Source organism: Pongo abelii, chromosome 13 (assembly GCF_028885655.2).
Source record: "Pongo abelii isolate AG06213 chromosome 13, NHGRI_mPonAbe1-v2.0_pri, whole genome shotgun sequence".
In the NCBI taxonomy this organism is placed as follows: domain Eukaryota; kingdom Metazoa; phylum Chordata; class Mammalia; order Primates; family Hominidae; genus Pongo; species Pongo abelii.
Window position 1 is genome coordinate 100877117 of NC_071998.2, and position 16468 is coordinate 100893584.

Consider the following 16468-nt stretch of genomic DNA (forward strand, 5'->3'; position numbering starts at 1 on the left):
AAAGACGTTTCTAGATAATAAATGACATAGGGCAGAATCCTCTTGTTTAAAAGATGGAAAATGAGAAGTACTGACTAATGGGAGGAATGTTAAGAATACCGATAGCTCACCCCTTTAAAAAAAAAAAGCCTACATAAAAGGGTGGATAAAATCAAGTCATTCACTTAACTTGGTCTATGGCATTTTTATTGAAGCAACGATTGGGTTGAGTGATCAAGATTACCATTTCCAGAGCACCTACCATGGCCAATCACAAACCTTTTACATCTGTTATCCTTATTTATTACAACATCCCTGTGAGAGGGCTGAGATTCCAACTTGTCTTCAGAGTTCCTGTCTTTTCTGTGTCATATCTACCTCCTACTTCCTAATCCCACTTTTCAAAACTTTTGTCATTAACAGGACTACTACTCTGGACCAACATCTGAATAACACAGTATTTAAACTCATCAGATATGACAACCCAGTGAGACTGGACATCATATATTTTCATTTCCATCTTAATGTAAGGAAACTGTCCTTCTAATCTATTATGTGATTTGTCCATACTACCACAACAAAGTAAATGTAGAATGATCGCTAACCATTCGGCTCTAATTGATTCCCGTACACTCTCCTTATCTACCCAGTTTCCTCTAGGGACTCATGTTGATCAACTGACATTGCCAAAGCTAACCAAGAGAAAAGGAAGCCATCACAGTGAAATACTAATATTCATTTCTAGCCAGATTTCCAATTGCTCATTTTCAATCTGCTATGTAAAGACCTTAGCCACTATATACCTTAAGCAACATTCAGCCTAGTTTATTTTTCACAATGGTGCTGTTTTCTGACTTCTTTCTCTGTCTTCTTGCTCCATGGGGACTCCCTAAATGAATCTATCATTTGGATCCCATGGAGAAAAACAGCATATACTTGAAATCCCATCAACTTTCCCAAAGAGCTAACAACCACAGGAGCCAAGAGGACCACAGGCAATGTTCTCCTTCTTTTGATTCTGTGCAGCTATCACATATGTTTTAAATGACCATTTATTTTCAAAAGATCCCAGGCAAAAGAGAACTAACACAAATATAAACATTTGAGGGGATCCTGGCATTCCTTTCAAAATTACTTTTGTCCAAGGGAAGCTTCAGGTTGCTGGGAAATGTCACACTCGTAGCTCTTGCTCAACAAGACTGACTTTTACTCACACAACGGGCCTTGGCAAGTCATTTCCCTTTTGGTATACAGAGCTCTCGTTTTCCCCACAAGGGAATTGGCTATGATCGTTTGTGATTCTCAAAGGACTCATGTTCTAAAATAGATTCTGAAATTTTTATTAACAAAACATCTATTTTGCATATCTAGCATTCAGTATCCTTTTCGTATAATGCTTTGCAATGAAGCATCTATCATAAAAACCACTAAACAGTACAGATGGTGCTTATGCAACACAATTTAATGTCCCAGCAAGAACCAGTGATTTGTTACATACATTATGCATCATTGTGATGTATATTTCCAGATTTTTAATGTTTGGAGGGCAAATAGTCACCAATATCATTGTGGCACTAGACTATGATTTTTTTTCTTAATACCAGGCCATGGCCTAACATCTAATATAAAATAATTATACAATATAAGTTTATTAAATAAATAGCATAGTTTGGGTTTTAAATGCCTGTGTTTGTAATGGGTTCAAAGATTTTAAAATACTAAAATTTAGAAAGTTGAAAGAAGTGCTGAAAGAGGAGAAAAGATTTTCCCTCTGCTCCTTGGCCAACCATCAGGCAGTCATTTCATGTGCCTTCCTGTTTCACCTGGGGTTCTTGGTCCCAAGCAACAGAAATAGATTCTAGCTGATAGGAGCAGAAAAAGAATGAAATGAAATTGTATTAGATAGCTCACAGGAGAGATGGAACATCCAAAGAAGGAAGCTTGGGCAATGGGTACAACCAAAGGTGAGCTAATAGCCTGAAGGAATTCTCTAAAATGCTAGTCTCCAAAATTCTTGGCAGGCACACATGCCTGACTGAGCCCAGATTGCCTGCCATACCATGGCTTCAGGGGGATCTGGGGAACAAGTGTCTGATACCTCCCAGCTTCTACCACAGGATGTGGCTCTGCCTCTCACTATGGCTTGAATATGGGAATTCCCCAAGGACGGGAAGGCATACACAAATTGGCCAGCCAAAAAAAAAAAAAAAAAAAAGTGTAAATGAACAAGTCTGTTACACTTCCTACCTGGCCAGAAGCATTTTGAATTTCCTCTCTTCTTTGGCTTTTTGTCATACCTGCTTTGATAATCCGCAACACTGAATAAACACAAGCTTTTTTTATTGTGGGTCTCAGGGCAGTTAAAAATCACTTAGGAAGTACACACAATTGGTCATGAGTCTTTAGTCTATTCCTAGTAAATTCAATTAGTACAAAGGTTCTAAACCCATCCCTGACTCCCATCTCACCCCGTAGAAATTTAATTCTGTACAGGTCTTCAGGAGATACTGATGCAGATTTCTGGTTAGGAACCATGTTTTAGTCTTTTTCATCTTTCACAGTTTCTTTACAAACGATTTCTACGTTTCTGAAGCCCCAACCCTACGCCATCAGTCTTAATCAATGACTCTTTGTTCAATTGGGAAAACCAGTCCATCTGATGCAAATTCACTTAACTTCCCTCCTGAGACTTCAATTCAAACTTTCTTCTTGTCTTTATCCATTTCTTCCTCCTGCCCTGCTTCGTTATTCCTTCTTCCCAAGGCTAACTGGCTAATGTGATGCTCATCTGAATGTCCTCTCGACTAATTAGAGACTTTGCCTAATATTCACCTTCCTTTTTGACTGTGTCTTTGGCCTAATTTCCCTGTTGTCTAATTTGCTTTGACCCCCAAACATCCAAGTCTTGCCTGACCTAAAAACCCTTTCCACTAGACCCTGCTTCCCATGGGCTATGTTCCTGTTCTCCACCTTTATCTTTCACATCCGAAGAGCTGAAAGAAGCAGTTTGTACTCATGGTTGCTTCTCTGATCTCTCGCTCATCCCCATTTTTGTTTGTTTTATTTTCAACATTCACTTGGCAGCAGTCATTCCTCAACTCTTGTAAGTGCTTCCAAGCTCATCTTCTGGACACAAGTCACTCATGGCTTCCTGACAGCCCTCCAATGGCCTCTTCTTCATCTGCATCCCCCATGACCTTTCAGAAGCATATGACTCTGTTGAAAACCTCTTTCCTTCTTTGTGGCTTTTGGTGCAAATCCCTTTGGATTTTTCCTTCTACTTTTCAGATAATGCTTTATCAGTCTTCTTTGCTGGGCTCTCTCCTCTTCTTGCTCTGTTTTCTCATCCTGGCTGTTCTCATTTCTTCAGCTGTAACTGCAAAGTAGATGACACTTGGATGTGTGTCCCTAACCCTGATTCTTCTATTCAGAGTTCAGATATTTCCAACTGATCACTTCCAAAGGGTGCCCAGGCCCTTTTCCTTCTCCATCTCCCCATTCCATCACTCCTTTTAAAAATTTATTGTGGTTAAAAATACAAAACTTAAAATTTACCATTTCAACCACTTTTAAGCATATGGTTTGATGACAGTAAGTACATTCACACTGTTGTGCTCAATCATACCTTTTAAATATCTGTATAGCTGGGAGTAGAAGGACCATTTCTGGTTCAATTGTTTATTCCTGGGGCCTGCTTCTATCTCCATATCATTGGTCAAGCCTGGTGCTTAATGGTTAAGAGCATGGGCTCTGGTGAGTGTGATCTGAGTTTAAATCTCAGCTCTATAACTGTAGCTGAGTCGTTCAACCTCTCTGGTCTCATTTTCCTCATCTTGGTATTCTCTACAATCACTCTGCTGAAGCAATAACAGCTTTATTTATTTGTGAGCAAACCCCCTTTAAATAACTTGTCCTGCTGGGGCTTGTGCTGGAAATGAAGAAAAAAGGATGCATTTGAAGAAAAGGATGGGCTTAGCCAGAAAGTAGAAGTTTCTGATATATTGGAGTGGGATGTAGAATCTGGCACTGGCTTGGATTTATTAAACAATCAGCCCCACCTACACTTGTTATGAAAAAGATGGGAAAACAATCCATCAGTAAATAATTTTGGTGAGTGCTTCCATCTTTGGTCAGAGGAGTAATTGTTCATCAGTGACAGGTGAACCTCTGTGAAAATTGAAAGGGCAATTTAGTTGAAATGGAAGCATTTATTCAGGAAACAGGTGATTTGGGAAAATTTGATGTGCATTTTTTTTTTTTTTGAGACAGAGTTTCACTTTTGTTGCCCAGGCTGGAGTGCAATGGTGTGATCTCGGCTCACTGCAACCTCTGCCTCCCAGGTTCAAGTGATTCTCCTGCCTCAGCTTCCCAAGTAGCTGGGATTACAGGCACCTGCCACCACGCCTGGCTAATTTTTTGTATTTTTAGTAGAGAAGGGGGTTTCACCATGTTGGCCAGGCTGGTCTCGAACTCCTGACCTTAGGTGATCCACCCGCCTTGGCCTCCCAAAGTGTTGGGATTACAGACGTGAGCCACCGCATCTGGCCTGATGTGTATCTCTTTTAACATGCCTTTAAATCCTGTGGATCTAAAGAGGCCATATTAGTTATTTCGGTGTTTATTTCATTTGATGAAGAAACGTTTGCATATGAATGTTGGGAATTCTAGCAGGTCCTGCCTCAATGTGAAGAGGCTTTTTTTTTGTCTTTGGCATTGATCTCCTTTTGGACTGGGCCTGATCCACTTCTTACATCCAGTCCAGGACCTGTCACAAAAGACTCACATTAGTACCACATGGTATCCTGTTTTAGTAAAGAATAGGTGAAATATTTTAGTGAGTGGATCCTACTTTTCCTTTCAGATGCAATGAACAGAAGACCCTGAAAGGATTTCAATCCAGAATGTCACAGGATAATGACAATAAGAGCAGATGTCTGTGATGCCCTTTACAAAGCACCTTTACATACTGTCTCTCATTCGTCTCTAATGACACCTATGTGATCCTCCATTTTTTTCAGATGAGGAAACTGAGGTTCAGAGTGGTTAAGCGAGTTGCCTGAGATTTCACAGCTAACACATTGTGAAGTCTAGTCTAGCACCCAGGACTAAAAACTCTCGGCTTCTTTTAAGGCCACATATCGCCTCACCAGAAGGGTGGCTTCTCTGGAGATATACCCTACCCTGAGAACTTGGTCATCTTAAGCATGTGGGCCACTTGGGCAAGGCAGCCCTTCCCAAATTGTAAATGTCCCCACGTGGAGCTCAAGCGTCTGGCTTGAGCTAGAAGGTGCCCTGAACACTCGGTGGCCCCAGCCCCCACGTAACAGCACGTGCTCGGGTCCCACATTCGGTCAGACGCCCCTCTCCACTGGCATCTGCCCGGTGGAGGCGCCACTGCGCTCTGCCTCCGCCCCAGCAAGCGCGTGTCCACCCGGGCGCGCCACGCCAGCCGTGCGCCCCAGCAGCTCGCCGTGCGCCCGCGCCCCAGGTGCCCACTGGCTCGCGCGCCCTCCGTCTGCGCCCTGGAGACCCGCGGCGGCGATCGCTCGGAGCCGCCCTGGACCGCCGCCTTGGGTCCACCACACTCCAGGGGCGGAGCGAGGCACCGAGACGTCAGGGCGGAGAACTAGCGCCGGGCTAGCGCGCCCTCCCGGCGGCTGCCCGCGTCCCACGTCCTCGGCTGGCGCGGCCGGCGGCGGCGGCGGCGACCGGGAGATGCAGTGAGCGGCGGCGCTGGGGCGCAGCCAGGCGGCCGGGAGGGCGGGGGCCAGAGGCTGAGCCCGGGCGAGCCCGCCGTGCGCACAGCTCTGCCCGCCGCCTCTGGAGCGGATCCCCAGCCGTCCCTCGGCGTTCTCCCGGGTTCTAGCAAAGCCCCCCGGGGTGCCCATCAGTTTCCTTGGGTGACTACAGCGTGTGTTTTTTCTTTCCTCTTTCCCCTGCCTGTGTGCCCTTCTCCAGGATGGCAGAGGCGGAATTGCACAAGGAAAGGCTGCAAGCCATAGCAGTAAGTCCACTTTCATTTTATTTTCTTGCTCTATTGTCTGGGGTGGAAGGGGGCCCCCGAGGGTTTCGGGGCAAGCGGCATGCCAGCACAGTAGCCGCAGGTCATATGTTCCGGGGGCTAAAACTCTGTCAGGGCTCAGCTAGGCTGCTTTTTCTTTTCTATGTCTGTAGATGGAAACCCCGAAGGGCGCGCTTTGGACTGAGGATTTGAATGTGGAAGATTGGCTTAAAAATAAGATGCTTGCTGCTGGGCTTTGGGGAAGGACTAAACAGAGGCTTGGGGTGGGGGGGACGACTCCAGGAATATTATGACCGAATGCTCAGGCATACGTTGACTTCATAGCCTGGAAAACCAAGAGAAGGGTGACCTGAACAGTGGCTGCCATCCTTTCTGCGGAAGCTGTCCTCCTGTTAAGTGGAAAACCAGGAGTCAGCGACTCAGCCAGCCACGCGGTAGAACCTCCTCCCAGAAACCGGGAATGTTAGTTTTCCCTTCTCTGTTTGATACTGACAAGGGCACTGGCGCAAGCCACCACCCTGGAGGTCTGGGGACTTCATACAACTGGGTCCTGGTTATAATATTCCATGAGAGCCTCCTTCTTATGGTGTGAAGTATCTGAAAACCTATTTTCAGCCTACAAAGGAGCAGTCAGTTTTGGCAAAGTTCGTAGGCACTTTCAGAAAAGTGTACCCATGTGCATCTTGGGTTTAAAAAAGAACTCTCTGAGACTGCCTAGATTTGAGCAATCTTAACACAGTGTTGCCAATGATCCACAGATGTGGTATTTTTACTGGAGCCACCACAGCTGGATTATATATTTCCTTCGAGGATGAGGGAATGATTACTGCTGCCATATGAAATAGTAACAATTAAAAAAGAAGGTCCGTTAACATATTGGCATAAAAGAATCTCCAGACATTCTTCCACCTAAATACATTTTTTTTTTTCAGTTCGGAAGTTCTCTGGAAACGCATATAAATTTGTTGGAGAAATAGTGTGTAATGTTTTGGAACCAAAGTATATTAAAGCATTTTCCAAAACCTTTTTGGACAGATTCTTCATTGGGAAAATGCACACAGACCCTTCGCTTTTTAGAAGCATTTGACATGGTCTCCATGGCTCTGAGACCCTCTTTCTCAAATGCCTCAAATCTGAAATGTCTTGGAGACTTCACCACTGAAGTGAGAGAGATGTTTGCTGGCAATATTGAAATGCCATGGTTTGCCTATTAGGTAGTCTTTGAATGTGGTGCTCTGAACTCAGAAGGGTTGTTTTTTCTTCTTTCTCTTTCCCCCTGTGCATGTGTATTTTGATGGTTTGTGAAGTTATTTGTGGTTTCTAAAGTTGGTGGCAAGGCAGCATGGCCAGTGTGTCATGAACTTGATAAGAATGGTGACATTGAGTTAATGGTGCCATGTAGCTGGTGGGTGTTTTGTGTGAACTGGATAATAGGCTGCTTCAACTGTTGATGCAGTGGCTGTTCCCATTGGCCGCTGCTGAAGGCTTCCAACAGTTGTCACATTTTCTGCCTTTGCACAACCAGCTTTACTGGATGCCTGAGGAACAGCTGAACTCCATGAAAGGACTTGCTTTCCAAACATGGAGCCAGTAGCTGCTAACACTGGGGCTACCCTTTTCCAAGTGCGGTTGAGTAATCCCAGCAGAGGCCAAGTTGATTTTCCAAGAAAGATCTAGGCAAATCTTTGGGAATTCTCTTGAGTGTATAAGAATATACCCAAATACTCACTCGTGCCTCTTCAGTTATTGAAGAATTGAGTTTGTCCTGTGTATCTGGGGAGCTGTTGATTATTCTCATGAATGTGCACCTATACAGTCTGCCCTCCCTATCCATGGGTTCCATATCCACGCCTTCAGTCAACCTTGGATTGTAACTATTGGAAAAAATAATGGATAGCTGAGTCTGTACTGAACATGTACAGACTTTTTCTTGTCATCATTCCCTAAATAATACAGTATAATCAACTGTTTATATCGCATTTACAGTGTATTAGGTATTATAAATAATCTGAAAATGATTAATGTATGTGGGAGGATGTGAGTAGGTTATATGCAAATACCATGCTATTTTATAGGGACTTGAGCATCCTTTGATTTTGGTATCCAAGGGGGTCCTGAAACCAATTCTCTGAGGATACTGAGGGATGATTGTATAATGTTGTCAGGACAGATTTGCTAACAGCGTGTGTGTGTGTGTGTGTGTGTGAGAGAGAGAGAGAGAGAGCCAATTAAGAGACAGAGGGAGTTGGGTGGGGGGACTTATGGCCACATCGGTAAATGGTTTTATGCTATGCTTTGGTCTAGTGCCTACTCTCTGAATTCTGCAAACCCTGACTCTCTCATCACTTTCCTGGAGTTCTCAGGGGACCCTGAGGAGATCACAAGCCTGCCCCCAGAACCTAGCACTCCTGAAGTCTCTCTGGAGATGTGAGGGAAGAAGAGAATAGGTCCTCACATCTTCACCTACTTGGGCTTCTCTCTCAGAGGCAGAGCATTGACGGGGATTCCAGTCTGCAGGGCCTTGGGCAGTCTTTAGTCTGGGTCTCAGCTCCTTCATCTGTAGAATGGGTTCATGAGTTCTACCTCCTGGGCTGGTTGTAAGGTTTAGTTAGGATGGAGGTGAAGCACCTGGCAGGTAGCTGCCATTGGTGTTGAGCAGAGCCCTTAGCTTTTGTCTGTATTGCTGTCTTGTCCTGTGGGGGTTCAGAAGCAACATCTCTGAAGTAGAATGTGTATTAATGACTTTTTTTTTTTTAGACAGTCTCACTCTCTCACCCAGGTTGGAGTGCTGCCATGACGGCTCACTGCATCCTGAAACCATCCTCCCACCTCAGCCTCCCCAGTAGCTGGGATTACAGGCATGTGCCACCATGCCCAACTAATTTTTAAAATTTTTGTAGAGATGGAGTTTCGCCACGTTGCCCAGGCTGGTCTGGAACGCCTGACCTCAAGTGATCCTCCCACCTCTGCTTCCCAAAGCACTGAGATTAGAGACACGAGCCACTATACTCGGTCTGAACAGCTTTTTTTTTATCCCTTCCTTCAACTGACTGAAAGTCAGGGCCCTGCCCACCATCACTTTCTCTAACTGCTTTAGACAGAGGCAGAGATATGACTTGAGGATTCATTCATCCATTTGTTCAGTAGGTATTTACAGATTGCCTCCTCTGGGAAGGTATTGGCAACATTGAAAAGTTGGTGTCCCCAAGTTTCAGCCACCTGAGGCTGAAACCTTTATTTCACCTTTTGCACATAATTTCTTGAAGGACAGATGTCCTGAGACCTAAGATACTTGTCACATGAACATCTGTGGAATATCCGCCCCCCCCAACAAAACTGAATTAAATACTTAGAAACTACAGTGCTTCAATGGAATCTTCCATTTGGGTCCAGGAAGTAATCAATGAGAAAAGATGGCTCTTATCCTAATTTCTGCCAAAAGAAGAGTAAGTCTATCTTTGGCAATGATCTCTACACTCACATGCTCCTTTCTTCTGTAGGGATACTCCCCAAACTTTACATTTAGAACATGGTAAAAAGCCTCTGAAACAGCATGAGTGAGAATGGTAATCCCAGGGACTAATAACAACAATTGCCATTTATTGAATATTGTTCATTCAGAAAGGCACAGTGTGAAATACTTTTTGTTTTTCACCTAACGTTATTTATAGTCTAATGGAAGAAATAGAAAAGCACATAAGCAGTTACTATCCAGGAATACTATGAAAATGAGCATCCAGGAGGAACATGTAAACCAATCTCAGAGTTGTGAAACAATTCCCCAAAAAGAAGACATTAGAGTAAGTCCTGAAAATTGGGTAAAATAAAATATAAAATAACATCATAACCTTCCCAATTACCAGGAGGCATTTGTTTATTCGTTATTTGATTATTATTTATTCAGGACATTTAGTGTGAGGAAGGGAAAGGCAAAAACATGAAGAAGTTAAGTCAGTAGCTGAAGACACAAACTCAGAATGAACACTGAAATGCTTTTCAGCATGTATTATCTCATTGAATCCTAATAAGAAGCTTATGAGGTAGGCACTACAGTATTACTTATATTTTATAGGTGAGGAGGTTCTAGAACTGGTCTAACATTAAACTGATAGTATCAAAGCCAGGATTTGAATGCTGCCTGCAGCAGTCCATTGGAGCCTTTGCTTTGACTGCTGCCCTGAGCTGCCACCCAAGATGGCGGCAGCGTCTCGCACTTTTCCCATGAGCACACTGTGCAGGTGGTCTCAGCAGCCTGAGTGTGAGCCACAGACTGATTCCATTGCAATGGGAAAGCTTGAGACAAGCCAGGAGGCCTACCTCCTTTTGAGAGTCTTTCAAGCCTGGATTCAGTGCATAGAAACACCCAACGTAAAATTTAATGGAACGAGTAACATTCCCATGGGGAAGAAGCTGTTGTGTCTCAGTGGAAACTAACCTTGTGGGAGGGTGCTGTTATGTCTGCACATTGGAGAGGAAGATAGTTTTCTTTGGGCATGAGTGAAAATAACTAAATGTTATAGAAATTGTCTTGGGTGAAACTCCTAAGAGCCACGTGGACAAGGCTCAGGCTACACCAGGGACCGGCATGAGTATGTTTATATATGTGCGGAAATAGGAAATGCTAATCTAACCTATGCTGTTCTTTAGGGAATTTTGTCATTTAATTAGAACCCACTCTGTGAAGTAATAAAAATGATCTTTGCGTTTGTGCAGTACTTTATAATTTATGAAAACCTTGTATATGCTACCTTCTTCCTGAGGTGTGTAGGGCAAATCTTATACGCTTTACAGGTGAGTATTCAGAGCTATCCAAGCTTACACAGATAGAGGTGGACGAGTTGTAGTAAATCCCAACCTCGCCTGACTCCCAATGCTTGTATTAGTCCGTTTTCACCCTGCTGATAAAGACATACCCGAGACTGGGTAATTTATAAGGAAAAAGAGGTTTAACGGACTTATAGTTCCACGTGGCTGGGGAGGCCTTACAGTCATGGCGGAAGGTGAAAGGCACATCTCACATGGCAACAGACCAGAAATGAGAGCTTGTGCGGGGAAACTCCCCTTTGTAAAACCATCGGATCTCGTGAGACTGATTCACTATCACAAGAACAGCATGGGAAAGACATGTCCCCGTGATTCAATTACCTCCTACCATGTCCCTCCCACAACACGTGGGAATTCAAGCTGAGATTTGGGTGCGGACACAGCAAAACCATATCACTTGTGTTAGTGGTACAGCCAGCCTTGGAAGGGTGCTTTGATATGGGCTGAAACTGCCACTAAGATCCTGCTGGACTAAAATCTTCTGGCTGGGAGGAGAGGAGTGAGCTTGGATGTGTCTCTATGGAATATGCCCTTGTTAGGATTTCGCTTTCGGCCTCTTTCATTCTTGAAACTCTCACCAAGGGGTCGGCTAGTGAGTTTATGGCTTTCATCTGATTCTATTCTCAGTCCTGCATAGACCTGGGTATACGTTGTTGGCCTAGGCTGGCTGTGCCGTGGGCTTACAGAGACGTGCTCATTGGCTTTTCGTTGGATTTGCCTCTCCATGCCTTTTCTTGCCTGGGAGCTTTACAGCCTTGAGTACCAGACTTGGAGTGTGGGGCCAGTGGCCAAGGAGGCCACCACCCTGCTTTTGGTCCAGGCCTTTTAGGCCGACCTGCCCAGCATGGGCAAAAGTCCTTGCAATGATTTACATACTATCCAGTCCGCCTTCCCAAGGATCCCTCAGAGGGGTTAGAGACGCAAACCCAAGCCCTGTAGAAACAGACACTGTGATTCATGTGGGGACCATCCCCATCCATGTTCCTTGTGGACTTGTGTCATTGGTATGCAGCTGTCAGAGAACTGGAGAATTTAAGATCCTGGTCATTCATCTGTTATCTTCTATCTCAGAGATGCAGATGACACCATGCTTCTAAAATTCCATGTTAAGGCCTAAAAAATCATTTGCATGGGATATCAGTGCTGAGGAAGGGTTCAACTTGGCTGAGTCTGCGGAGCTGCCCACTGGATAGGTGACACTTTGGGCCCATGCAGGGTCATTGCTGTGTCTGGGAGTGCCAAGGCAGGCCTTACACAGCATGCGTAAGGGTCACACACCTCCCTGCTACTTATTTGTACCTCTGAGTATTTCAGTTTTCAGCTTATTGGGACAAAGAGCAGCTACTCTGACAAACTTTAAAATGCTCTGAGAAATAGAGCACTTATCATGAAAAAAAAAAGTCATCATAGAAAAAGCTAAGCGAGGGGGGTTGTGGGTTATAGTTTGTCAATATTTAAAGGAAAACCAGGGCCCAGTAGAGTTGTTTCTATATTTCTTTGGGGGCTACTCAATGCTTTGGGGCCACTGCTGGCCCCTTTGAACTCTCCACATTTCACCACTGATCCCATTTGGGAATGTTGATGAACTTGCTTGGCAGTAAGAATTGGTCATTCTGTGGTATGAAATTGACTGAGACAGCAGATGGACATTGATGCACAGAGATGGTGGTCCCAAGGGCTGTCAGTCTGGTAGGGTAGTTACCAGCATGGATTTTGGTGTCAGGAAGGCCTGGCGCAAGTCCTGGCCTTTCCATTAGTATCTGTATGATGTCACTGTACCTTGGTTTCCTCACCTGTAAGATGGGGCTAATGATCATACTCAGTTCATGGTCTTGTTATGATGGTTCTTTTAGAGGTTTCTTGGGAAATGCTTAGAGAAAGCATGCACTAAGCACTCACAAACTTTCCTATTTATAATAAGCAAACCAACAAATCATAACTCATGCATCTTTAAACAGAAAGTGAACACAAAGAGTGAAAGGAGAATTCTGCTGGCCGTAACATTTTTGCCAAACTAGGAAATTAGATAAATACTAGGAAATCAGATAAATGTTGTAACTCCTGAGTTTTCAATGCATGAAGATAGTATTAATAATAATAAAATGGATTATTTGTAGTGAGCAGGAGTAGTAAACTCAACAGGCCAGGGGGCCAGCGTGCAATGTAAATGAGGGACACAGATTGAGTCGAAAGTATTGGTCCCTAGAGAGCAGATGCCACCTCTCAGTTAAGATGCAGTTAATTTATGCCTTGTGAGAACGTGGGTCTTATGTTGTTACATCAACTCATTTTCAAGAGAAGCCAGAAATCTGATTTTTAAAATGTGAGATCTCCCACTTAAAAAAGAACAGTATTAACTAGTTTAAAAACTTTAAAAAGATTGGCAGTCACAACACAATTCCTTTTGATCAAGAGGCCGACATTTTGTGACCTTTAGATATAGATAGAGCTTTGAATTTTACAGTATGCTTTCCTTATGCATTGATTTATTTGGATTTCATAAGGATACTGTGAAGTAAGCCTATCAGCACCCCCGAGATCTTTCATAATGTTGTAATATCGGGTTGCATTTTCACCAGAGCTTTGTGAGTTTGGTGTCCAGATGTTTGGATCGTTGGATAAATGGTGCTTATTTGCAATATCTTTTGACATTAAATGAGCCCTTGAAAATCACTGACATTATTAAAACTCAGAATACTCACATCTAGATAGGTAATTGCTCTCTAACTCAACCAAAACAAATCTAAACCACATCAAGTCAGCACTTTAATTTGGGAAATTCCTCTTATTAGAAAAGAATCTTTAAGAACTATACTCAAGGTATGCAAATCTGAAATGCAAACCTGATATGAAGCCCAAGCCTATCTCATGTCAGCCAGGATGTTTGAGTTGATCCTGATTTATTATTAGCCTCAAGTAATGGACATTGTAGGGAGATTCTGCTGGGCTCAGGACTCATAGTAGCAGCAACTGCCATTTGACCGGTGTTTTTTATCATGTATGGTATAGAACAGTGATTCTCAAACGTTAGTGCATTAGGACCACTTGGAGGGTTCCTTAAAACACAGATTGCAAGAGCACACTCCCAGAGTGTCTAATTCTGTAGGTCTAGGGTGATGTGGCCTGAGAATTTGTATTTCTAACAAGTTCCAAACTGCAACTGCTATTCTGGGGAACACACTTTGAAAACGACTGGTGAAGTGTAGGAGGTCAATAGTAAAGGAAGATTATGACCTGGGTCCTGATATGCATCACATGCCCATTGTGATATACCCAGGAGTTTGTGTGGTGTTTGTATTCTGAAGAGGTGAAATAGAATAAAAGGCCAAATTTAGTCTTGATTAATGAGAGCCTTAAACATAGCCCAGTTTGGAAGTCATGCAAGCCGGGTGCGGTGGCGCACTCCCATAGTCCCAGTTACTTGGGAGGCTGAGGTGGGAAGATCGCTTAAGCCCAGGAGTTCAAGGCTGCAGTGAGCTATGATCACTGCCACTGCACTCCAGACTGGGTAAGAGTGACACCCTGTGTAGCTGTGTCCTTCTCACATTAGATTGGCTAATCAAGAAGAGGTCTTTGCTTATCTCGGGAACTTGCTTTAATCTATTTAAATAAAGCGAGATATCTGTTTGTTACTTGACAACACCGGTTTGGAAGGTTTGCCTGTGATTGGCTGGGCAGGTTGAGAGAGTTTGCCTGGGATTGACTGACTGAAACTATGGGCTACAGAATTCCCTTGGGGAGGCCTTAGGGGACACCTCAGTGAGATAAGAAGTCATGCGGTAGAGAAGATATCCAGCAACATCATGACAGCCCCGTTGAGAGAGGTGTGCCATACATATGATGGTGCTGTAGATGAAGACATCCCATAGCAGATCAGCCCATCAAGCCTGGTGGCCCCTTCTCCAGCCTGCAGGTGCTAATTCACGATGTGATTGCTTCTCACATGGGCAACTCCAATAGGATGCCAGGAGAAGCAGCAACTGATGTTCATTTATTTAATGATGGTTAATATTTTATGAAGCCAGTCTGTGTATATACAAGTAAGACTAGTTATTGGCATATCAAGGACAAGTTTATTCTTCCGAGGATGTCATGCAGACTTCCCTCACTTGTCTTTGTACCATGCATTTTTTGAGCTAACCCTTCATTTTTGGAAGGATTCTGCCTCACCGGATCTCTTGTATATCTTAAAACACAAAGCACCGAGGCTGCACTGTATAGGATGAGGCCTAAGAGAACGTGGAGACTGTAGGGGATGGGCCACACAGCACGGAGGAGTTTGTAGAGGAAAGGTTGCTCATAAGTGCTCTGGGTTTGGGAGAAGACCACACAGCTGAGATCTATTTCTGACAGGAAATGCCGGCAGGAGCAGAGAGTGGTGTGGGGCAGTGCATGTTGGAGCTACAGTGCCTTGGTTAATTATTATCTCAGTATTTCTCATTAGTCTCTTGTTGAATTAAAATGCTCAAAAGGAAATTATTAAATACACACAGAAAGGGAGACAGACTGACAGACATAGAGACAAGACTCAGCCTATTTACATAATGCTTGAACATATATTAGAAATACTTTGGATTACTCTTTGACCCTAGTATCACTGTTTCTATAGGATCATATAAGTTTAGCTAGAAGAAAAGAATAGGGAATCTGTACCTTTCTTTTGCATAAGATCGAAGGGGAAAGAAAAGCCATGTGAGGCCCAAGATAAAAGCCCCAGCTGTAGATGAAAAGGCTGTGGGCCAGACGTCAGAGCACATCTTCCTGTCCATCATTTCCCTTGTGGAAGCCTATTTCATTACCCTGCAGGCTTTTAGGCTCTAGACAGCCTGTGCAATACCAAATATCTTGAAGGCATTTGTAAAACCTACTCTTACTTTTTTCCTGGAAAAAAAAAATTATACTGGTTTACTTACTATTCTAGGTGGGTGGGATTTTTCTCCCCCTCTGCTAAATTATAACCAGTCATCTAAGTATTCACTTTATTTTTAAATTCAGGGCTGAAACTTAAAACCTTGAGGGTTACCAAAAAATGTTATTCTTAAGAGAAAAACATGCTTGAAAACTTAACCCCTTTGGTGGCAGGCAGGGGATTTTCTTTGTCTGTGTTTGAGTGCTAATGTCGACAACTTTGAGGCCAATAAATACCAGATGGGGCTCTAGGATTTGGGCAACTGTGATAGTGTGTGTGTCCTGCATGTGACATGAGAGAGAGGGAGAGGCCAGGATTTAAGAAAGGTGCCTCCTGGCTGGGTGGCATGAACTCAGTCAGCTGGCTTTCCCCAGACACCTGATTGGCCTTAAACACTGAGTTTTTGTGGCGTGATTTGACATACATCTTGGGCTGATATCACGTGCTGTTTCTACTGGGGTGGGAAGTGCTTTGAAAATGTCCTTGCTCCAGTGGAACTGTGAGACATATCTAAAAAGCTTAAGGCCAATATGAGTGATGCTGAAAGGAAGTCCTGCTTATCCAGGTAAGCAAAAGCATACTCTAGGATAGCAGTGCTCCTGTAACCTGCATGACCTCTTTTTCTTTTCCAGGTGGTATGCAGGCAGTCTTGTTCATGAACATTGATGTCTGAGCATGTGTGTTCAAAATTCAGTGTTGTTAATCAAATAAAACTCACCACAAAGCCCAAAGGA

At 43.7% G+C, this 16468-nt stretch overlaps 1 protein-coding gene across 6 annotated transcripts in view; it reads left to right on the forward strand.

The window, feature by feature from the left end:
* PALM2AKAP2 (PALM2 and AKAP2 fusion) overlaps window positions 1-16468 on the forward strand; it is a 546014-nt gene that overhangs the window by 146978 nt on the left and 382568 nt on the right. For 2 of the 6 annotated variants that reach the window (NM_001371506.1, XM_054519583.2), the window contains 1 exon segment: window positions 5645-5983. In NM_001371506.1, coding sequence (NP_001358435.1) covers window positions 5939-5983 — 45 coding nt within the window. In that variant the 5' untranslated portion in view covers window positions 5645-5938. 6 annotated transcript variants of the gene reach the window in all.